The 22,732-nt window shown below is 44.2% G+C and overlaps 2 protein-coding genes across 19 annotated transcripts in view; one reads left to right on the top strand and one right to left on the bottom strand.

Annotated features, from left to right (window-relative positions):
• The window catches only part of caska (calcium/calmodulin-dependent serine protein kinase a), a 191,640-nt gene that overhangs the window by 143,416 nt on the left and 25,492 nt on the right, over nucleotides 1–22,732 (top strand). For 8 of the 18 annotated variants that reach the window (XM_031587034.2, XM_031587025.2, XM_031587051.2 and 5 more), the window contains exons 6-15: nucleotides 5,236–5,338; nucleotides 6,571–6,749; nucleotides 7,043–7,165; nucleotides 7,661–7,744; nucleotides 8,343–8,442; nucleotides 12,305–12,322; nucleotides 13,317–13,438; nucleotides 18,055–18,132; nucleotides 21,210–21,254; nucleotides 22,098–22,178. In XM_031587034.2, coding sequence (XP_031442894.1) covers nucleotides 5,236–5,338; nucleotides 6,571–6,749; nucleotides 7,043–7,165; nucleotides 7,661–7,744; nucleotides 8,343–8,442; nucleotides 12,305–12,322; nucleotides 13,317–13,438; nucleotides 18,055–18,132; nucleotides 21,210–21,254; nucleotides 22,098–22,178 — 933 coding nt within the window. The remainder of the gene's footprint in view (nucleotides 1–5,235; nucleotides 5,339–6,570; nucleotides 6,750–7,042; nucleotides 7,166–7,660; nucleotides 7,745–8,342; nucleotides 8,443–12,304; nucleotides 12,323–13,316; nucleotides 13,439–18,054; nucleotides 18,133–21,209; nucleotides 21,255–22,097; nucleotides 22,179–22,732) is intronic. The other 10 variants (XM_031587072.2, XM_031587115.2, XM_031587104.2 and 7 more) reach the window with 6 other exon arrangements.
• On the bottom strand, nucleotides 933–4,305 carry gpr34b (G protein-coupled receptor 34b). The gene is made up of 2 exons (XM_031587154.2): nucleotides 4,133–4,305; nucleotides 933–3,403 (listed from the first exon to the last, which is right to left on the bottom strand). The coding sequence occupies exon 2, from the start codon at nucleotides 3,364–3,366 to the stop codon at nucleotides 2,224–2,226; it is 1,143 nt and encodes a 380-aa protein (XP_031443014.1). The 5' UTR covers nucleotides 3,367–3,403; nucleotides 4,133–4,305; the 3' UTR covers nucleotides 933–2,223.

Here is a 22,732-nt window from a genome sequence, read left to right as displayed (position 1 = left end):
TCTTTCAGTAATGTCAGTAATCTGTGGACTTGAATGCAATCGCGCGCCATCTCAGCCAGCCCACAAATCATACCCAAAAAGATTCCCCCCAAAAAGCGCAGGCCACCCCTTCCTCCTCTCTTGCTTCCCCGCGGCAGGATGCATAACTTTGATAAGGGTCTTGGCCACTGTAGAGATGGTACTGACCGCTACTTAAGAACAAGCTGGGACCCAGTATGTCTAAAATGTGATCTATTCCAGTGTTGATTACAAACTGCTTAAACTTATTCATGCCTTTATCTCCAGAAGGGTTCACTACTGCAGCAGTCTTTTCACAGGCCTTCCTAAAAACAAACAGACCTTCGAACAGCTTCAGGCACATTACCACATTACCCCAATAGTTAATTCCTTACACTGGCTTCCAGTAAGTCACAGCATTGACTTTAAAGCACTGCTGCTTGTTTATAAGTCACTAAATGGGACAGGACCAAATTACCTCTCAGATATGTTTCAGCAGTACACAGCGACCTCTTACATCTGAAAAATCTGTTGGTACTGTCAACTCTCAGCTCTGGAACCAACTTCCGGATGACATCAAAGGTGCTCCAACTGTAGCCAGTTGTGCTATATAAATAAACTTTGCCTTGTTTGCCTTGTTAAATTAACCTCAACCGCATTGCTGTTACAGTATCATTCCTGATTTGATTTAGTTACGGATAGATCTGATGGTTGTTTGACATTTAATCTAGATGGAATTGTACGTTAGGGTCATGTCCATGACCCCAGTGTGCCTTGTAAGTTTCTCACTAGGGATGCACCGATACTGATTCCAGTATCAGGCATCGGGCCTGTACTGTGCTCATGTACTCATACTTATAGACATTCACTAACACATGAACTGATACCACTGTTACGTTTTATGTTTATTTTTGGTTGGAAATAATAATATAATACATAATACAATATAATACATAATACAATTTATTTTATATTCATATTATTTTTTATATTTTATTTTGTAACAACCAGAGCAATCTGATGAAAACAAAACCTGTCTTCAGATCCATTGCATTTTGATGGTAATTGTTGTTTTTATGGTAGAAATGATTAAGTACTCTGTATCGATGTTTTTGTGTCCATACAGTATCATGTTCCACCAGGAGAGGGAGCTCTGTATTTGCCATGTGCAGGAAAGTCAACTCTGCATGGTCTCAGAAAGCTGTCTGAAATATGAGTCATTGTTCTAGCCAGTGCTAAAGCTCCCAGTCCATCTGAGTCACACTGGCAAAATCTTTCAGGGATTAGTACCTCTTATTAGGCTCATGGTCTCACCAGATTTACGTGTCACACAGACTTTGTTTGTGTTTACATGGATCTGGTTTGCATGGTATGGGTTGGTTTGATCGTTAGAGTGGTCTTATGGGATGTCAGGAGTAGTCTTGATTGGGTTATGAAGTCACCGTGTCTGCTGTACTCTGTGCCTGGGTAGCACTGGTTATAGGATTAACCGGCAATGGCATTACCTCACCAAGAAAGGCTTGAAAAGGCCCCGTGTAATGCAGGAAGAGTCCTCATGTCAGTCCTCGGTCATTAGTGTGCAGTGTAATAATTGATTTTACTGGTTCAAAATGTAATCAAATCCCTTCTGTGTACAAGGATGATTTATCTTTATCACTTTTTTTCAAAATACAAATAATCACCAATTGAACATCAACTATTTTATGTACATATGTCTAAAATTGACCTTTGTGCCGAGTCATTTGTGAAGAAACTGGTCATTGTGACCAGAAAAAAAGCCAACCAGAATTAGGCTTAAGCTAAAATCTTGGTCCTGAGGTTTGTATAGAGTTACTTGGTTGAGATGGCTCTGCAGCCCCTGCTCTGTGAGGGTACGTCACATTCCCCCTCGCTGACAGGAATGTTCCTCTCTCCAACTTTGTCGTCTAATGTGAAAAGTGAGGACAGACACAAGTCTCTTCTGGCTCCAAAAGCTTTGGTCTTTAGACGTCTTCACACATAATGCATATCCACATTTGCCGACAACACAGATTACAATTTCCCCCCAGTTTTCAGAAGCCTTAAACAGATGGGCTTGTGATGAAGCGAAAGATGACAGTACTTTACGCACTTGGTCTGTCCCCTTGAGTCATGTATTTTCCCTGTCTCTGGAAGCAAACAAGAGGCACTCAAAGAACCGTGAGAATCTCGTCTCCACGGTGTCAGTCGTGGCCTTATCTGTGCGACTCATCTCCCCACGGCCGGCACATGGATGAGCATCCTCTCGCTCTGAGCGTTGATGGCGACCAACGATGGTCGCTTCTGCATGCTTCTGTTCATTTCACTGCTGGAGACGCTGCTCACGGCCGCGTCCGGCACGCGGATGAGCTTCCTTAAGATACCAATGGTGCTGCGCCGAATGGAGCTGCACAGCAGGAAGTACATGACCGGGTCCAGGCAGCTGTTGAAGGCCGAGAGCAGTAGAGCCGCCTCGTTGGCCTTGTCGGCCAAGTCCTGCCAGGCGCAGGGGGTGTCACTCACCTGCGATACGATGTAGAAGACGCGCACGATGTGGTAGGGCACGAAGCACACGGTGAACAGGAAGAGGACGAAGAAGGACTTGCGCGCCGTCTGCTTGTACTTCTGCGCGTTGGGCAGGTCCGGCTTGTCCTTGGACACTCGCTGCAGCATCTTGCCAATCTTGAGGTAAGAGATCACCAGCAAGGCGTACACCAACCAGAACAGAACCACCAGTGAGAACTTGATGAAGACCAAACCCGCGGAGCAAGTCTTCCTGTAATGGAAGCATTTGCCCTCACCTTCGTACTTCTTCGTGGTGCCGATCAGGGCTATGGTGATGATGATGGCCATGGTCCAGATCACCCCGCAGGCCACGTAGCTCCAGCGCCCCCTCATGAACCTCTTGCGGCTGGCGGAGCGGTGGATCTTCAGGTAGCGGTCCACACTGATGAGCCCCAGCAGCGTGATGCTGATGTACATGTTCATGTAGAAGGCGTGGCCGACCACCCGGCACATCACGGGCCCCAGGGTCCAGTTGTTGCCGCTGGAGTGGTAGACGATGCGGAAGGGCAGGCAAATGACCAGCAGCAGGTCGGCCAGCACCACGTTGATGAGGAACACCCGCACGGAGGTCTTCTTGGCCTGCATCCGTAGGAACACCCACAGCGCCAGCAGGTTCCCCGCCAGGCCGATCAGGAAGAAGAGAGTGTAGAAGACGGCCAGCGGGATCCTCATGCTGGCGCCGTCTATGTTGCACTGGGTGTTGGGGTTTCTCGTGGTCTGGTTTTGGTGTAGTTCTGCGCTGGTCGGCGCATACGGGCTGTTGCTCGTGAAGGGAGTGAAGAAGGCTGCAGGGCTTGTGGTATCCATGGTGTGAAGAGAGGGGTGTGCTCAGATGTCCTCAGACCTGGGGAAATGCATAGAGGGTAGTGGTTATTGTGTTGACGAAAACGGACTCGACCACAAGCCTTTTAACCTCGCTCTCATGCTTGCTATTTCTCTCTCTCTCACTCTTTCTCTCTGTCTCTCTCTCACTGTTACACACACACACACACAAACACACACACACACACACACACAAACACACACACACACACACACACACGCATCTATGATTGATATGGGTCATGCACTTCACTCATTGTCTTTAGCTTTTGGCTAAATCTTTTACTTGCATAATCCATCTCTTTTTTAACATAGCAGCAAGATCATTACAACAAACCCCCTTGCTTCACTGGAACGCTCTCTCAAAACGCCGAAAAACGATCATTTTCTTTGTCTTTTAATCCGACACAACATATACTTTCCTCTTTTAACATATACTTTCTTTGTCTTTTAATCTAATACAACATATTCTTTCCTCTTTTAACATATACTTTCTTTGTCTTTTAATCTAATACAAAATATATTTTCCTCTTTTAACATATGCTTTCTTGGTCTTTAAATCCAATACAACATATACTTTCCTCTTTTTACATATGCTTTCTTTGTCTTTTAATCTAATACAACATATACTCTCTTTGTCTTTTAAATCTAACACAACCTCTATGCCTTAATTTCGGATCTTACAACCATAGACCTACTTGCTGTTCTGCCCATCCCACACAACCTTGAAAAGCAAAGCCAACTTACTCACCCTTTGAATGCTTTCCATGGGGCAAATGTGTGTCTGATGTGACAAGCGAGAATAGAGAATAAAGTCTCTCCACTGACAGCACGACCAGACTTTCACTGCCTCGATGACGGCACGAATTGTTAAAATGTATTTCAACGGCCTCTGTCTCTCTCTCTCTCTCTCTCTCTCTCTCTCTCTCTCTCTCTCTCACTCACTCACTCTCTGACTCTCTGACTCTCTCTCTCTCTCTCTGACTCTCTCTCTCTCTCTCTCGCTCTATTATCACAGACTTCTTTTTTTCTTTGCCTTACTTCTGGTGAAGTGAAACTTCTCCTGTACAGCTGGCTGCAGCTTGCTCAGCACCACGCACGCACGCACGCACCCCTCCCCACACACACACACACACACACACACACACCCACCCACACACACACACCCGCACACACACACAGGCTAGAAAGTGCAGATGCGCTTGCTTCACAAATGGAAGAAAAAAAGACCCTGCCACAGCTGAAACCACAGCACAGCTCTCTCTGGCTCACATATCGGCATAGAGGTGCCTCTCCTGTGAGACACACACACACACACACAAACACACACACTCCTCCTCTGTGTTCTTCCGATTAGTAGGCTAGTTTTGTAGCCAAGATCACAGGGTCCAAGGGCTTAGTGATAAACACGGATTGGCCCCGAAATGCACGTCACCTATATGGGTTTGTGTTGAACACTGGGGAAGGTGTAGTGGAAAAATAATAGCATGTAGATGTGGGGGCTCAGTCCCTTTAGTGCGGTCAGTCGTACGCAGAGACTCATTAGTGCTAGTATGGTGCAGAAAATGAGCAGAAGGGATTGACAAAGGGCTGAATTCACCCTGTCGTTGGTTGTTGTTGTTATGGTGTTGCCACCTATACAGAGGGTCACCATTTATTCAATGCTATGACATGCGGAAGAAGAAACATAAATAAGTTAACAACCTTCACTAATCCCTTTTGAACTTTGTGTATCCTTCCTCTTTCAGATATGCTTACCCCTAGTTCATTGTGCTGTGAATCAATCATATGTTAATTTCCCTGATGACTAATTCTCCTGTCTCTCTCTCTATCTTTGTTTTTCTTCTCTTGTAGCCCCACTGTGTGTTACTGGCATCGAAAGAGAACTCTGCGCCGGTCAAACTTGGAGGTTTTGGGGTGGCCATACAGCTTGGAGAATCCGGCCTCGTAGCAGGAGGTATGTTGTCCAAACACAGACACATCCTGGTGCTGAAAGCACTGAGGTAATGGGTTCAGTTCTCTAGGAGGCCACATACATACATATACCAGTACTATAAGCTGTTTTAAATCTTCTGTGACATTAAGAGGATTTTGAATTCTTGGGTCACTGTTTTTTCTCTTTTTTTTTTCTTCTCACTAACAGACGTGGAATGTGTCATTGTAGCTCGTTTTTAGACCTGAGCATTTGTTAGCCTTCGCTTTCGAATACTCTTCGTCCTCGCAAGTTTTACTTGTCATAGTCAGCTGGAGCTATTAAGAACCTCTTTTCAGGCACGCCGCAGGTGTCTTTTGACTTCCTGTTTAATGCATACCACACTGTCAAAAAAGGAAACCTGCACACACAATTCTGACTTTCACATCACAAATGGCCAGTATTGCTATGTGTGAGTTTGGGTTTGTTATTGTCATACAAAAAGGTTTGTATAGTGTGTGTACAGGGTGTGCAAGTGTGTGTGTTGTTATGGAAAATGTGTTCACACAAAACCCAATATTCATATATTTTGAAGCTCTCCGCCAGATGTGAGAGGGGGTTAGGAATCTGTGCTCTGGCCTCCACGACCCAGGTGTTTTACTCCCAGTTCCTCTTATCCGGGTCAAAACCTACTCCCTTTGGGTTTTGGAAAACCAGTTACGTCATGTATGTCCTTGAGCAACTTTGCCACACAGGCGCTGTGTTAGACGAACATAACTCACCGCCCAATAGCAACTTGCCACTGAAAAATGACTGGTGCTATCACAGAATAGAAGCTGTGGGTGTGTTTTGGCCTGGGTCTCGGTTCTCAAAAGACCATTAAGTCTCTCATCAAAAGTAACGGTGGACATGCAAAGTATTGAAAAAGTCTTGAAATCTTGAAAAAGATTTGAATCTCAGTAATGAAAGGTGTACTGACTTTTGTTTCTGGTAGTTCCGACTCTGGGGCCTGTATTTTTAATATAGTTAAATCTAAACTAAGTACAACTATCCTACCGTTCAATTCAGAAGTAATGCAATTACTGTAAGGTGATACAATATTGAATCATTTGACATTGAAGTGATATTGCACGGGGTGTACTCACTTTTGTTGTATACTATGCGTTCATATACACACGTGTACACAGTATGCTTTTGGGGCCCCAGATACTTGTCTCTGCTGCCTTTCTTTCTCTTTTGGGGGGATCTCTCCACTGACCGTGTCCATCCCGTTGCAGGGAGAGTGGGCACCCCGCACTTCATGGCACCAGAGGTGGTGAAACGTGAGCCCTACGGCAAGCCGGTAGACGTTTGGGGCTGCGGCGTGATCCTCTTCATCCTGCTAAGCGGATGCCTGCCCTTCTACGGCACCAAGGAGAGGCTCTTCGAAGGGATCATTAAAGGGAAATACAAGGTAGTAGTTTATTAACAGTTTCCCGAACCTGACCAATGCTGACAGAACAACTGATTCAGATTTGTAAAGACGCTCAAACTCTCTCACACACACACACACACACACACACACACACACACACACACACACACACACAAACACACTCCCACAGCTCATCCCCTGATCTGATCCCAGAGTCCTCTGTCATTTACCTTTCTCAAAGTGCGGTGTGGTTTTCTGTTTCTCCGCACCTGTGTGTGTGTGTGTGTGTGTGTGCGTGCGTACGATTGTGCGTGTGCTTGCGTGTGCGTGCGTAGATGAACCCGCGGCAGTGGAGCCACATCTCAGAGAGCGCCAAAGACCTGGTGCGCCGCATGCTGATGCTGGACCCCGCAGAGAGGATCACAGTCTACGAGGCCCTCAACCACCCCTGGCTGAAGGTACTCACATCCAACATCCAACATGAAGGAGTATATAACCAGTATACAAATATGGTATATTTTATAGGATAGTGTATATACAGACATGGATGTAAATGTGGACATTGGGTGTAACTTACTCACATCCAACATGAAGGAATATATAACCAGAATACAGATATGGTATATTTTATAGGATAGTGTGTATATATACAGATTTTATGGTATAGTATATACAGATGTGGATGTGGACATTAGGTGTAACTACTATGAAACACAGTTCATTAGCATAGTACAGTATATCATGTATTTATTTATTTACTGACAGAAAGGAATAAAGAGGAGAAAGAAATAGAAACAATGTGAGAAGATGAGAAATGATTGAAAGAAAAAAGTTTTTAATGTTTTAATATTTTTTTTTAAGAGTTAAGAGAGTTATATGAGCTATAACCTGTGTGTGTGTGTGTGTGTGTGTGTGTGTGTGTGTGTGTGTGTTTGTTTGTGTCTCACACACAGGAGAGGGACCGTTATGCCTACAAGATCCACCTTCCTGAGACAGTTGAGCAGTTGAGGAAGTTTAATGCCAGGAGGAAGCTGAAGGTTTGAACTGCACTTATGAAACTGTCCATACCAACACAGATGCCCTTATGAAACTGTCCATACCAACACAGATGCATATAGACACATATGTAGTTTATGAAACTGGCCATACCAACACAGATGCATAGACACATATGTAGTTTATGAAACTGTCCATACCAACACAGATACATATAGACACATATGTAGTTTATGAAACTTTCCATACCAACACAGATGCCCTTATGAAACTGTCCATACTACAAGCTTTTACAAATGCACACTGTCCACACTGAGACATGTAGATGTGCACACACACTAATTTGACCGCAACCTTCCAACACACACACACACACACACACACACACACACACACACACACACACACACACAAAGTGATATACCACCATCAAAGAGTTTCAAAAGAGGAAACCACCAACATGTTGCATCCTCTCAGGCTTGTCTCCTGTCGCTCTCTCCTGTTGAGCATATCCCTGGAGACCCAGAGGAAGCTTGTCAAACTCAAGTCTGCTTCGCTTTGCACATTAATTGTGTGTGTGTGTGTGTGTGTGTGTGTGTGTGTGTTTGTGTGTGTCCTCGTGTGTGTGTTACTTTGAAGGGGGCCGTTCTGGCAGCGGTATCCAGCCACAAATTCAACTCCTTTTACGGGGACCCGCCTGAGGAGATGCCCGACTTCTCTGAAGACCCTACTTCCTCAGGTATGACATTCTCACACACACACACACACACACACACACACACACACACACACACACACAACTTTCCACCCCCACCACCAACACCCACCTCCAACTACAGTTGAACACCACTCAATAAATGGCAAGTATGGATGAGTCCTACATCCAGGTGTCCCATCTCAACCATGCTCAAGTAAAGAAGCCAGTCTTCCGTTAGTCCAACTGGCAGAGCAAAGTGCTAACAACCCCAGAGACATGAGTTTGACTCCCAGGGAGTATAAACTGAGAAAAGAATATATGTATATCAGATGGGATGTTTTTTTTTTATAAGCAACTACTTTTGGTATGATCTTCAAATTCATATTGATGGTATATGGTCATGTGAAAGACAGATATACACGCCTGTCGTTCCCACTAGCTGTCAATACGATATGCACTGTTCTGTGGTCCTGGATGGAACATTCCGCGAACAAGAAAGAAAAGCATTCACAGCACGACATGGCCAACAATATCACCAAAAGAGGCCAGATAGCATGTTGGCAAGCTTTTATCAGTGCCAACTGGGCTGTTGGTGGTGTTTGTAAGGTTTTTAGGTAGTTACTTTGCTAGTTTTACACCAGAACTTCATAATGCTGCTTTAAATTCAATGTTCAATAAAAATAACTACATGCATCTCATTACAGAAAAAAATATCTATGTCAAAACTACAAACACATCACCTACATGATGGGAAATTATAAACTTATAAGACCTGTTGTATAGACAGGCTTTGATAGACTAACTTTCCAAAAGCACATTGGGAAGTCCAATTTTGCAGTGGGTAAAGTCAGGGTTTGTAGTGTACATTTGCAGAGACATGCAAATGAGAGCAGAATATGTAAGTGTTTCAAGACAGAAAATTGCGAACTATTTTGGACAGAAGCCACAAACGTGTGTGCTATTGTAACCCAATTGTGTTACTTAAATCATCGTTCCTTTCCTTCCTATAAGGCCATTATTTCATCAGTTTCACTGCAGAAGTTTCCCAAAATATAACCATAGATGGGGAACAAAACGGGCATGAAGGTTCAGAGTGCATGAATACATCTGTGGCCTGCGCTCGCCTCGCTGTATGCACTTCCGCTCTGGCACACGGAGGTCCTGCTCTGCCCTGTTGTGTGTCTTGCGGTTAACTCCCCGTCCATCTCTAGTGCCGTGGAACAAAGAAGGTTTTACTTCCTTATTTTGTTTGTTTGGCTGCCATCAATGTATATAGATTTGTTTTATTGTGTTTCTAGGAAATGTGTGCCTTTCTATTGGAAGGACATTTTTTTTTCATAGTTTATCTAAGGTTTATATGCCTCTGTTGAGCTCTGCATTTGTGTGGAGTCAATAAACCTTAATTTGAAGAAATGCATCAAACTGCACAACCTTTTGTTGAAAACAAACTACAATGGCTAAAATATTACGATGAAGGTAGATGGAGTGACTCGACTCAATTTCAGTTTGGCTTTGAAAATATTTGGTATTTATAGAAATACATCATTATTATTAATTCATTGTAATATTATATAATTTGTAGAAATATATAATTATTGGTGGACTGTTGAAATTAAGTTGCTTATTTTTAATTCTGCACGTACAGATATTGAAAATGCAAAAAAATTGCAAATGTTGGGTTGAGATTAAGGTAGCTGTCAGCAAAGTTGTCACCTCTCGAAGCCTAGGTCAGCTCAGAAAAAGTGCTGACGATACGATTGAGTCAGCAAGGAACAGGATGTGACAAAACGTGGCCTATGGGTTTTGAGCTCTGCACTTGCAGGCTAGAAGCAAAGCATGGATCACGTACCTTGAGCCGTGTGGTTGCAATTTGGCTGCAGCTTGCTCGGAATATCGAATTAGTCATTAGTCTGGTGTTGATTCTCAGTATATCTGTGTTATGATGACAACAAAAATGTGGTTAATATATAGCACCCATCAAGGTGCATTGCAGTTGTGAAAGTAACGCAAATTGCAAAAAATGAGAGAGAAAAAAAGCATGGTCAGTTTGTCAAAGTTGTCCCTCATGTTCATGATGCATGGACACTGTGTGTGGGTATGATTTACTGAAAGCACAGGTAATGAACATATTGGGCAGACTTTTTCAAACAGATCCCTACAATGATGCATTAGATGTCATATATGATAAAGATCATGATATTAGTCATACTCAGTGGTCTGTGTTTTCACATCTATGGCCTCATCTGAACGGATCAAGGTCAGTATGACACTTTGATCTTATTGGGTATCGTGTCAATTGCAAAATTCACAATGATTCAATCCAGAAAATGGACATTCATGTTTGGCGACAGGGGTCAAAGGTCAGCAGTGACCTCAACCTGTGCTGTTTGTATCCACAGCAAACCCCCATGCATTGGGCGCATTGGGCATCAGGAGCACCTTGGCCTAACTAATGACCACATCCTGCATTCCTTTAACACCTGGTTGCCTGCTTCTTGAGAATGTTATCTTAGGCACCAGGAGACAAATGTGGCCTTAATGAATTGGCTTGTGGTAAATGCATAGCAATGAGGTATAAAACTTGAAATACTTTAAACTGTTTGGGCTTCTTCGATCTTTGAGCTGGGGGATCCTCTCTTCCCCTGCTCTCCTCAACCACTTTGTCTGTTTGTATCTCCTTCACCATTTTTCTCACTCATGCATCTCAGGTTTGGGTTCATGGTATTTCTATTTAATGCATTAAGGTTTGTCAGGTTTATTTAATAATAATATATTCAAGTATTTTTAATCTAATCTGCATCCATCAATAAGCTTACCATTTATTGTATTAATAAACTGTTAATTAATTAACCCTTTAATATAATTCCTCATGTGCCATGCTGTTACATCTGACAACTGGCTTATATACTGTTTGGTAATATTTTAATAATTTACTGGAGAGAGATTTATTTACCATTTGGCAATATTTACCATTCTAATGCATTCTACTGTTCCTTAATGTTCAGACACGTGTAAACCTTCCAGCTTTCTGTCGTTGGTTAACATTTTGGCTGCCCTTACAGTAGAATATGGTACAATGGTAGAAATTTCTAACAAAGAATATCAACACAATTGGGCCAGTGCACAGCGGTGGGTGTGAACTTTAGTAGCTGCCAGTCACAGGATTTTTTAAGTGTTCTTGGCCTTTCCTTTTTCTTTTCTTTATTCACTCTTCTCTTCCCAAAATAGTTGCAGTTCTGTCTTTCTGTCTTTTTAGACGGTGTTTTGGCTCCTTGCCTAACAAGGGGCCACTTCCACTCACACAATGTAGTTAGGAGCTCAGCCTGATGTCTGTCTCTTTCTCTGCGCCGGCTTCTTCCTGTTTTTTTTTTTTTTTTTTTTTTTTTCACAGGAACTCAGGCTTCCTTCTTCATTTTGCCTCGCCGCAGCCACCGCGACACAAAACACTTCCGCAACATGCGAGTCATGTTCTTTACCTTCTGACATGTCTTCTCTTGAGCAGGCTCGCGGTCTAGGGCTTGTGCAAAGAGGGATGACGTCAAGAGTTTAAGTTCAATTTTCCGACGTGATTTTTTACAGGAACCACCACCACAAAGTTTTTATGTCATTTCCCTGCCCTAGCTGGATGTGGACCTTATAATTGTATTAATTCTTAATTCAGTTTTTTTTGTTGTTTGTTTGTTTGTTTTTTGCATGACAAGACCTTTCATTGAACTTATTGGTTATTTCTCTGGTTTGCTTATTCCTTTATTTGTTTCAATAATAATAATAATAATAATCAACGCTTTCAATCTAGTGTGTGAGCCTTCTCTTATCTCCTAGAGCTTAACTAATGCTTATCTTTTATCTATTTGATAACTCATTTTTTTTTTGTCGTTTGCCCTAATGCTGCCCCTCCGTGCAGGACTACTTGCTGCAGAGAGTACGTATCTTACTGCCCCCCACCCCCACCCACCCCCCAAAAAAATCTTTGACTCCTCTCTACTCATAACTCCTCTCCTCTCAAGTCAATCCCCCCTCGGACTTGGTCATGTCCCTCCCCGTATCAGCAAGAGAAACACACTATAAACCAGAGAACGCAGAGGTCAAGCTAATCTGAACTGCTTACTCTGTCTGTTTCTTTGCCTAACAAGCCTGCAGCAGAATCTCTTGATTTTCACAGCACAGTTGTTCATAAGCTTGCACAAGTTAATAGTGCAGCAATTATTGTAACTAAAATATAACATCAGACTATAGTTATGTGTTATAATATATTCATAGATATTAGGTTGACCAGATGCAAACAGACCAAATGTGGGACGAGTAGTAAGTTTGTGTGGGACAACACTGAGAGGTAACCTAAAACTGTGATATGTCTATCTAACTGAATAAGAAACGTAGGTATTCTGCTTTTCGGCTCATAAACACCTATACTTCGTCCTGTAGTTGATTCCACACCAAATTCCACACCCGTCTTTATTGACAGACATCCAACATGCACTGGCCGTTACAGGCCAACTGTCCATCCATGTCCATGACACCTGGTCATCCTAATAGAAATATGAGCCATGTTTGCATATTTTTAATCATTAGCGTATAGTGTGTAACTTCATTATACACTTACCACAGAGTCTTTTTTGTTTACCACAAACTGTGTCTGTGTCTGTCTGCATGTGTATGTGCCTTTTTTTGGGTGTGTACATGAACGTGTGTGTGTGTGTGTACATGAACGTGTGTGTGTGCGTGTGAGTCTGCGTGTGCGTCTGCGTGTTTCTCTCATTGTGGTCGTGTGTGACTGTGTCCATGCATGTGTACGTTTGCCCACCTTTTTGTGTGTGGGTATAAATGTGTATGTCTATTTCTCTCTGTGTGTGTGTGTGTGTGTGTGTGTGTGTGTGTGTGTGTGTGTGTGTGTGTGTGTGTGTGCCCACCCTCAGGAGCTGTATCCCAGGTGCTGGACAGTCTGGAGGAGATCCATGCCCTGACGGACTGCAGTGAGAAGGACCTTGACTTCCTGCACAGCGTGTTCCAGGACCAGCACCTCCACACACTACTGGACGTAAGGCAGCCAGGCTTTAAATATGTTTTATTTTTATTTTTGTCTGTGCACTCTAATATTCTGCCATACCCAGAAAGGCACTTTGTGGTTTCACAAGAGAAGTGGACATGTAATGTTTTTGTGTGCGGTGTGTATATATATATTTTTTTCCCTGTATGCTTATAACCACCATTAAACTAGCCACAGTCCGTGCCCTGAGCCATGGGGAAGAAGAAGTGAAAGCTTCAGTGTATTCTGTTTTCAGTCTCAGTTCAGTTTTCACTGGAGAGTTTTCCCATTCATATTCCTGGGCAGTCCCACACACCAGGTCGTGGTCAGGGGTCAGGCCTGTTATCTGGGCAGGCTCTCTGCCATTGAGATCGTGACTCACAGAAGACTGGGTTGAGAGGCAGGGCACAGGCGTCTGCTTTCCTTTGTCTTGGAGCACACTTTTCCCCTGACTCCATATGAGAGCCACCCTGCTTGAGGGAAAAGCATACTATACCACAAATATGATGGGGAGGGAGGGAGCGGGTGGGGGGGATGACACCAACGCTACGGTTAGGTTTTAGTTTTTTCTAGCTGAAGTGTGTGTGTGTGTGTGTGTGTGTGTGTGTGTGTGTGTGTGTGTGTGTGTGTTCGTGTGCCTGCCTGTGTCTGCACGCACCTCTGTGTGTGTGTGTGGTGGAGGGAGACGGTGTGTGTGTGTGTGTGTGTGTTTGTATTTGTCTGAGTGTGTGTTTGTATTTGTCTGGGTGTGTGTTTGTGTTTTGTCTGTATGTGTGTTTGTTTGTCTGTCTGCATGTGTGTGTGCCCTTGTGTGAAGATGAAGATATCATGCTCAGTTGCATGTGTGGAGTCAGGCCAATCACAAGACAGCGTTCCCACGCTTCCAGGAAAACGTTGGGGGTTTTTACCACAGAGCTGGATGATCACATGGAAAATGAAACAATGTTAAGGCTCTGGAAGGAAAATTGGTAGAATATCTATGTTTATATTCTTCAGTCATCCTGAAGAGCTCTCTTTGTCTCTCACCAGTGCAGCATTCTTTTGGGTCATGTGCTATTTTGTAACTATCATCAGCCAGTGACCATTGGCGCACTATGTCAAATCCTGTATTGAATTTTGACATAATTTTATGAAAGTTTATGTACAAAATATAGACACGTAAAAGCAAAATGAAATGTCTGTGTGGCTCGAATGAAAATATTTTTTGCCGGAAAATGGCCAGCAAAAGAACCATGATGGGCTTACCTTAAAGTTAATTGGCTCAACCCTTTTCAGAATTCACAGCGTCACTGACTGCCTGCTTTGGAAGTGAAGGTGTGGTTCACCCTAAGCCCCAATCGTGAGGCGTCTGACACACTGGCATCTAATACGCTGCAGATCTAGATCAGTGACTGATGCCTAAATAAGGAATAGTCATGATGAAAGAGCTGGGTTAGTTTGATCATTCATAGGCTTACAGGCTTCATACTGGTGTCTCTCTAACTGCGGAGTTTAATTGTCTTGCCATTTTATAGTAATTTCATGTTTTCCATGAAGTAAAAGCAGTCTGTAAAACACATGTTGTGAGAGTTGATAAAGTAACTTACCAAATGGAGTAATCGGACACAATGAAAGCAATAAGAAACATGGCCACTGCGTCCATGGCAACAAGAGCCCATATCCTCTGTACTTGGGCTCTTGAACTGGCATTGATATCGACTGCATGGTAGAGTCTTGAATAAATCACGGACAGTGCAGCATTACGGCATTATTTACAGAAAAGGAATTTAAAAACAAGGAATCATTTCTGCAAATGCTCTGTTACGTTTGACAAGTTATGCTCCCCAAGACAGAGAGCGCCATGCTGAATAATGAGGCTCAGTGTGTTACTTGCACCATACAACCACAGTGTAAACACTGTTACCTTTGAGTGGCCTGTGTGTGTAGAGGACTTAGCGGATTATTGTGACGTTTTTAGCAGCCCATAAAATATTTACCCACGAGACAAAGAGTGGGTGTTAGAGAGTTTTTGTGTGGCCACGTGCGAGCGTCGGCTCCTCACACATTATCTATGGTGGGCTTTTGTTTTTGCGTGTGAACGGCCACAGCTGTGCTTGTGTGTGTGGGGGGTGTGAGCCCAGTTTGTGTGGAGATGTCTTTGGACGGCGCTGCATTTGGACGCCCCTTTCCACGATCTCCGGCAAAAGACTATGCCATGACCGGTACCAGTGGGAGAGGTTGTGTGGTTGTGTGGATGGAGGAGGCGGAAGCCCTGGCAACAACAACAGCACCACCACCACCTCCTCCTCCTCCACCACCTCCTCCACCACCTCCTCCACCATATACTGCATGGGGCCTGGGTTTGCCGCGGGGAGGCTCTGAATGCAGGCCCCTCGCCCCATTGAAAAGGCAGACCCCTCGCGCTCTAAACAGGGAGGCGGAACAATGGCAGCTATTGTTAACCCCCCTTCAGCTGTAGCTCCAGCCCTATCTGCCCATCTCTTAAAGCTGGCCCAGACATTAAGACGTTGCGTTACCACTCTCTCCATCACTGCGTACTCACACACACAAGCGCACACGGTCCCTTACCTCCCCAAGGATAGAGAGAAGTGGATGTGTGTGTTGGGACAGCTCTGGTCCTGGCTGCAAAACTCCTAAGTAGAGTTTGGCTGCGAAGGGAGGCTGGTGGGTGAGTGTGTGCTGTCATGGCAATTTTTTTTCTGTCATTGTGTTCCGCCTTTTGTTGGGGCGGAATCCATCTGAATTGCAGATTTGCAAACTGAGATATTTAGGGAGTTTTCTTCCCGGGCAAGAGATTATCTTGCTTTTTTGCTTTCTGCTGTACTTGATAAATTGCTTTGAATGTCAAACCGTTTGTTTGGCACAAGTTTGCCTTCCCGCTTTCATGTGTTCCTCCTCGCCCCTTTAGTGCTAGGGGTCTTTTGAATGAGCCCATAGCTCCAGTGGCATGACCTGATTCTTTACCGTTTCTGTGCATACCACAGGTTATGGGTGTTGTTGACGAGCAAGCCTGAGCTTTGAGCCCCGTTTGAACTTAAGTTAGTAATGAACTTGACATTAGACAGATTAGCTTGGGAACTTCATGCCCTTAGGCAAAGGTGACGTCATCGTGTTTAGCCACATTGAGGTTTAGTTTCTTCCAGTGATGACGCCGAGCGGCAGATGTCATAGTCTGTGCCCTTTCTAAAACGGAGTGTCCAATGAGCAGGCTGCAGCATAAGGGGAAGTCCCAGCAAAGTCTTCTCAAGAGGTGCAGGTATGCTAACCTGTTCATTTCCTCGCAGACCACGTCGTCATAAAACCGTAAAACGCACCCCCTAAACTCTGAAACAAACGTGGAAATATCAGAGATCTGAATTTTTTTTTGTATCTGATAACTTTGTATGAATCCTGAATACTTTACTAAAGTTTCTTCTGTATGCCTTTTTTGAACCATTATTCATGACTGGAGTCAGTTAACCTTTGCCATGAGTGGAGACTTGTATTCATTTGGTGAATACATCTGTCCTTGTTATATGAAGGTTATGTTTGTGCAGCCACAGCCGGGACCCTTGTACACAGATTTCAGAAAGAGATAAAAGATTTCAGAAGATAAAACAGTTTCAGAGAGGGCGCTTACTCACATCCTGTGTTTCCAGTGATGTTTCTTTTGCAACTGAAACAGCACCAGTTTTACTATAGTTTTAGTCCTATGTTTCTACTGAATATGTATTGGAAGATCTTAAGGTCCAACATCCTTAGATGCAGTTATATCCACCATTATGTCCCAGTGCTAGATATTTTCAATTTTTTTTTAATCTAATTTTATACATTGATGTTATAATCTTATCATCCAAAATGGCAGTGAGTTACCAACACGTGTGCATTTATTAAAACAGCCTATAGATCCAACTTCACTTGTGCTAAAAGTACCCCAGTTGCATACCGTAGTATACCCTCGCTAGCCATTCAGTTGCATCCAAGAAAGCCCATTTTGTATTGTAAAAGATTTAGTGCCCTACTGGACCTTTATACTTTACCACAGTATTGGTACACCAATTCTGTATTCAAGACACTGACACGGTTCTGATTTGGGCCATTACGCGATTTCTGTGCCTTAATCGTTGTAAATAAACCAAGTGGAGTGAGTGTGTTCTGTATATTTATATCTCTGTCGCACTGAAAGGGGTTCTTTCCATGCCGGGCCTCGGGGAGATCAACCCATGATGGGTTGTGTGAAGTTATTTTCCTGGACTAGAATGCATTATTTGTTGTGGCTGATATGGCACAGAAGAAGAGGTTGTACTGGAAGTACTGTTCCGACTGAGCTGAATGTCATTCGTGTAGTGGTGGGGTGTGCGTGTGCGTATGTGTGTGTGTTACAGCTGTTTAAATAAAACCACGGTTGCCATTTTGGCTTCCCTTTAGAAATGTCAATGAAAGACTGCAGCAGACTGCATCATTGTATTTTACTATTCTTTCCCCCTTTATTAATTGAAATATACTTATGATTACAGCTTATATGTGTCTATTTTTCAGGTATTAATCTATCATACATGTACTATTATATACACAGATATTAAACCTGGTTACAAAATATTTGCCGGATACACCCTAATAAAATATTTGCCCTTTCTGGTGTCTTTCAGCTTTACGACAAGATCAACACCAAGTCCTCTCCGCAGATCAGGAACCCGCCGAGTGACGCAGTCCAGAGAGCCAAAGAGGTGAGCGATCTTGTGCTGTAGCACCCCCTCACTGGTCATCCAGCATACTGCCGGCTGGCCGGCCAGGCTCCTTAGACCACGTCCTTCAAGCCAGGCCCTAGCCTCACCTGACCTCAGATCAGCCCAGTACAGCTTTTCACACATATGCTGATTTAGGGTCAAGTCCCACTTGCTGCTATTTAACTATCAAAAGTGCTGGACCAAGAGGTTTACTATGCACACATTTAGTCACTGTGTTTTGTCAGTTCATAGCAAGACTGTCAGAGTTAAAATGTTTATGCCGAAGTGTTATGTAGTGCCATAGTTTGGCATTACAGACGTTCATTTGGTTAATGCCTGTAAAGGGTGTGTAAAGTATGCTGTAAATTAGAGCTTTTTGACTTCTAGTTAATTTTAGAAGACTGACTTTAACATTTACCACAGATGTACCTCTTTAGTGTTTACATGCTTATCATGTGAAGTGTTTACATTTTTAATCTTTTTAACTGTGGTTCCTGTTTTGAGTAGCACTCAGTAGTCGCACCAGATTAATGGGTAACCTGTGAAAGCAGAACATTATGAAAGGCTGTCAGCGCCTTTAGCTAATGCTAATGCTTAGCGAGTGTGAATGCTGTGTTTTTTTGTTTTCTGCTGTGTTGACATTGTCTCCTGAGCTGATCTCGTCGAGCACTGGTGTTTCTCTAGCATGCTTCTGGCCAGCTGCCTCTGTCCTCCCAATCACAGAGTTTCTGTCGCAGCGGGGCTTCACAGCTTTGGCTATTAACTTCATCTCTTCCTCTTCACCTAATCAGAGCAGCATTGTTGCCACGCTAACAAACGAATGGGGTAACATTAGCATTAGCCCTCACAGACCTCACATCAGTAGGTCAAGTTAGTTAATTTAGTGCATCTCATCCAAACATCATCCTTAAAATGGAAAACTCTTCAGATGGGCTCTGTATGGGTAGAAGAATGTGCAAAGGTCTTGATGTCAGTGTTTGTTGAAAGGAGAGGACTGGATCACCTGTGATGTGTTTCTTTCACCCTCCTTGAACTGCACCACCAATTAACACGGTGCCCTCCACTGTGGGCTCCCACATGGCAGGTTGTCCCTGACGTCTGTAACAGCCACCAGATAGGGGAGCCTTTGGCTGGCGATGCCTGAGGAGCTTTGAGCTTACACTTAGTTGTGTAAAGTGCAAAACATTCAACAGCCAATACCAGTCTTTTTAATGCGGTCTTATCACCGTGTAATGAGCAAGCTACAATTTGTTTTTTCACAGGGTGCCCTTTATGGTTCTGGCTGAGTCAATTACACCACCGAAGCGCCTATTCACTCGATCCTCGCTCGCTCGTTCGTTCCCTTTGTGTGTCTGGATGCTGTTCGCGGGTCTGTACAATGGCAGCGATTTGTGTTTGCACGTTTGTTTTTATAGTCCCACCAAACAAAAGCACTGCGTCTGACAGGGAGTTGGAGTTTGTGTCAAGTTGGTAGTCTCTCGCCAGGTCCCCTTTTTCTCTGGATTGAGCTGTTTTTGTGCAGCACTGGAAAACCCCCACCCCCACGCACCCCAGCCATCTCCTCACGGTCGATTTGAAGCGCCCCGCTGGAAATAAAGGCGTGAGCCTGTGCCAGCAGAAGTCCCTTCTGTTTTTCAAGCTGTATGAACTCAGACTTGAAGTGTGAATGTGTCTCTGGGTGTGTAGAGCCATTTTTTCTTGTGTTGGGTCTGGAGCCCAATTAAAAGTGTTAATAAAAGGCATGTGGAAAAACACAGCTGTGATGGCAGGGGAAAATAACATTCAGCGGAGGCCCTACCCAAGCCTGTCTGTGTGGACCCACACTTCTTAGAAAAGCAACAGAAATTAAGTTCCTGCCGTCTCGCCCTATCAAAATGTGTATAAAATCTGTAATGTAGGTCATTGCTCTCCTTCTCTCTCTCTCTTTCTCTCTCTCTCTCTCTCTCTCACCCCTCTTCCTCTCCATCTGTCTATCTCTGTTTACCAGCCTAGTAACCGCAAGAAGACTCTCGGGTTTACTAGTTCTGAATCATTTCAAGACTGTTCATGTCTGCCCAGAGTCATTGGTTTTTAATGTATGGGAAGCATGAGATTTTATATATTACTTATGAACTGATATTGTTGGTATCTCTCGCTAGAACAAGTATCAAAGAAAAAAAACTCCCTCTGCAGCCTTGCATTGGTGACGTGACAAGCATCTGACCAGTTCAGTTTTCACAGAAGGCACCTCTACAGATGAGATGCTCTCACCGATACCAGACATCCTCTCATGAGAATTTGTTTATTTTGATTCTTTTTGAACCGTGCCTCAATGAGAGCCATTGCAAACTCCTAATAATAACAGGCGGCAAAGCAGCACAGAATGGAAAGGAGATGCTGCTGTATCAGTGAATGTGAAGAGGCTGTGGCGTGTGGTTGCAGCCAGCCGACACACACTTGTTAGTTTGTATGTCTGATTGAGCTCCTTTGTTGTGGTTTGTCCATTTTCAGAGAATAGGTTGAAGTCGGAGTCTCTGTGTCTACACGAGAAACGCCCACGCTGCAATGCAAATCAAAAGCTCACTTGGATGGGTTTCTAGTGGTTTTTCGTTGAATTTTTTTTTTTGCATAGGCTTCTTCTTTTAACAACCTGCTTTGCTTCTTCACTACTGATCATCCCAGGCACCTAATTAAAAAAAGCTTTTTTATTTATTTATTTCGTTTTTACAAAACCGCAATCCTTTTTCCCCCTGAAATGGGGTATCTTTCTCCTGAGGGCTTCACCTAACACCAAAACATAGCAGGGGCTTAAACTAACCAATCACACCAAACCAATCACCCCCCCCCCCCCTCTCTAATCCCCCCTGAGGCATCGGGGATGTGGATCGGTGGAAGTTCTGGTGGTGGTCGAGCCTCTTCCCTCTCTGTTCAGTCCCATCCTGGCCTGCTAAAGTCATGTGTGCGTGTGCGTGCGTGTGTGTGTGTGTGTGTGTGTGTATATGTGTGTGTCTGTGTGTGTGTGTTTTGTGTTGTCACTCAAATCCCAGCCTGTTGTGATGTGTAACCCCCCCCTTGTGTTGTGCTCTCACGCCGAGAAGTCCGCTGAAGACGAAGCAGGCACGGCTTTGACTCGTCTGGAATGTGTAAGCTTTACATCATTTGCCTTTTTCTTTTTTCTTCTTTTTTTTTTTTCTTTGTTTTTCTTTTTCTTTCACAAAAAATCTAAATATTCCTTCTAAACACCCCCACATCTCCACTTTTGTCCTTTTTTGTCAGCTGGTTCTTAAAAGTGTGTTTTCCACCTTGAGGGCAATCAGGCAATCAACCGTAGGTTGTAAGGGCTCAGCCCTTCCTGAAGCAAACTACGGGTGTGCATAACCCCAGTGTAGGTCACGGTGTTACGTGGCGTTGTGTACCTGTGACTTGTCCGAGGCGGTGATCTATTTTGACAAGTTTAAGTTCTCTCTCGAGGCGCGAGCTTGCCATCTCCAGGAAAAGCAGGCAGCATTTGCTCAGGTCCACATCTCGGTGTGCAGTTGCACATTCAGCAGTAAGTTGTGAGGCAACTGTAGAGCCAGTGCCAGAATGTGGCCTCACCGGGCCGAATGGGGGAGGGAGGGAGGAGGGAAGGGTCAGAAAGGAAAGTGCTGATTGGCTAATATGGGGGGATTTGGGAGGTATGCCAGAGTGAATATTGGGATGTTTGGGGTGGGGGGACAGGGGTGTCAGGGGAGGGGCGAGTGTTGCTGTCAGGACTGAGGTTGGCTAGCAGCATGCGCTGGATGGTGTGTGCCTGTGTGTCCGGACGGCGATCTGGTCACTCGCGATCATCATATGAGGTGGCCGTAGCAATGCTGTAATGAGTAGGTGGGACTTGAGATCCGAGTGCTGATGGCTGTGCAGAGTGTAACTGTAACTGTGACATCTCTCCACCCCTCCACCCCCCCGTCCTGTGTCACCCCCCACCCCCACCCCATCCTCCCCAGGTACTGGAAGAGATCTCCTGCTACCCAGAAAATGGCGATGCCAAGGAGCTGAGGCGGATCCTCAATCAGCCTCATTTTATGGTGAGTGCCACTGAGAACTCTGTCACCTCTTGTTTTTTTGCGCGGTGTGTGTGTGTGCGTGCGTGTGTGTGTATCTTCATCTTCCTGTGTGTTGCATGTTTCTCTGCGAGATGCTAGCACAAGATAAGAAGCATTCAGAGAGCGAGAGAAAGAGACAGCAGTCAGTCATTCAAGGCTTTATTTAAACCCATCCCTCGGGAACCTGTGGGCGATACTCTGAGACAAATTTGACTATGGCTGCCTTTTAGATGAACTCTCAGGAGAAACAACAGATGTGAGAGAGAGAGAAGAAGACAGACAGACATGAGGGGAAAGAAAAAAAGAAGAGTGGAAGAGCACTCGGATGACTCTAAAGAAAAGTGTGTGTGTGTGCGTGTGTGTGTGTGTGTGTGTGCACGTGTGTGTGTGTGTGCTTGTGTGTGTGTGTGTGTGTGTGTGTGTGGAAACACAGCGTCAGTAAAGGCAAGAAACTCCTCTGTGATGAGTTGAAGACATGCCTTGATTAGGCATCCATTAAAGCCTGGGCAAACAGAAATCCCTCATTAGTCCACACA

Source organism: Clupea harengus, chromosome 2 (genome assembly GCF_900700415.2).
Source record: "Clupea harengus chromosome 2, Ch_v2.0.2, whole genome shotgun sequence".
NCBI classification, from domain to species: domain Eukaryota; kingdom Metazoa; phylum Chordata; class Actinopteri; order Clupeiformes; family Clupeidae; genus Clupea; species Clupea harengus.
Note: the sequence above shows the minus strand (reverse complement) of the source record. Positions and strands in the feature narration are given on the sequence as shown.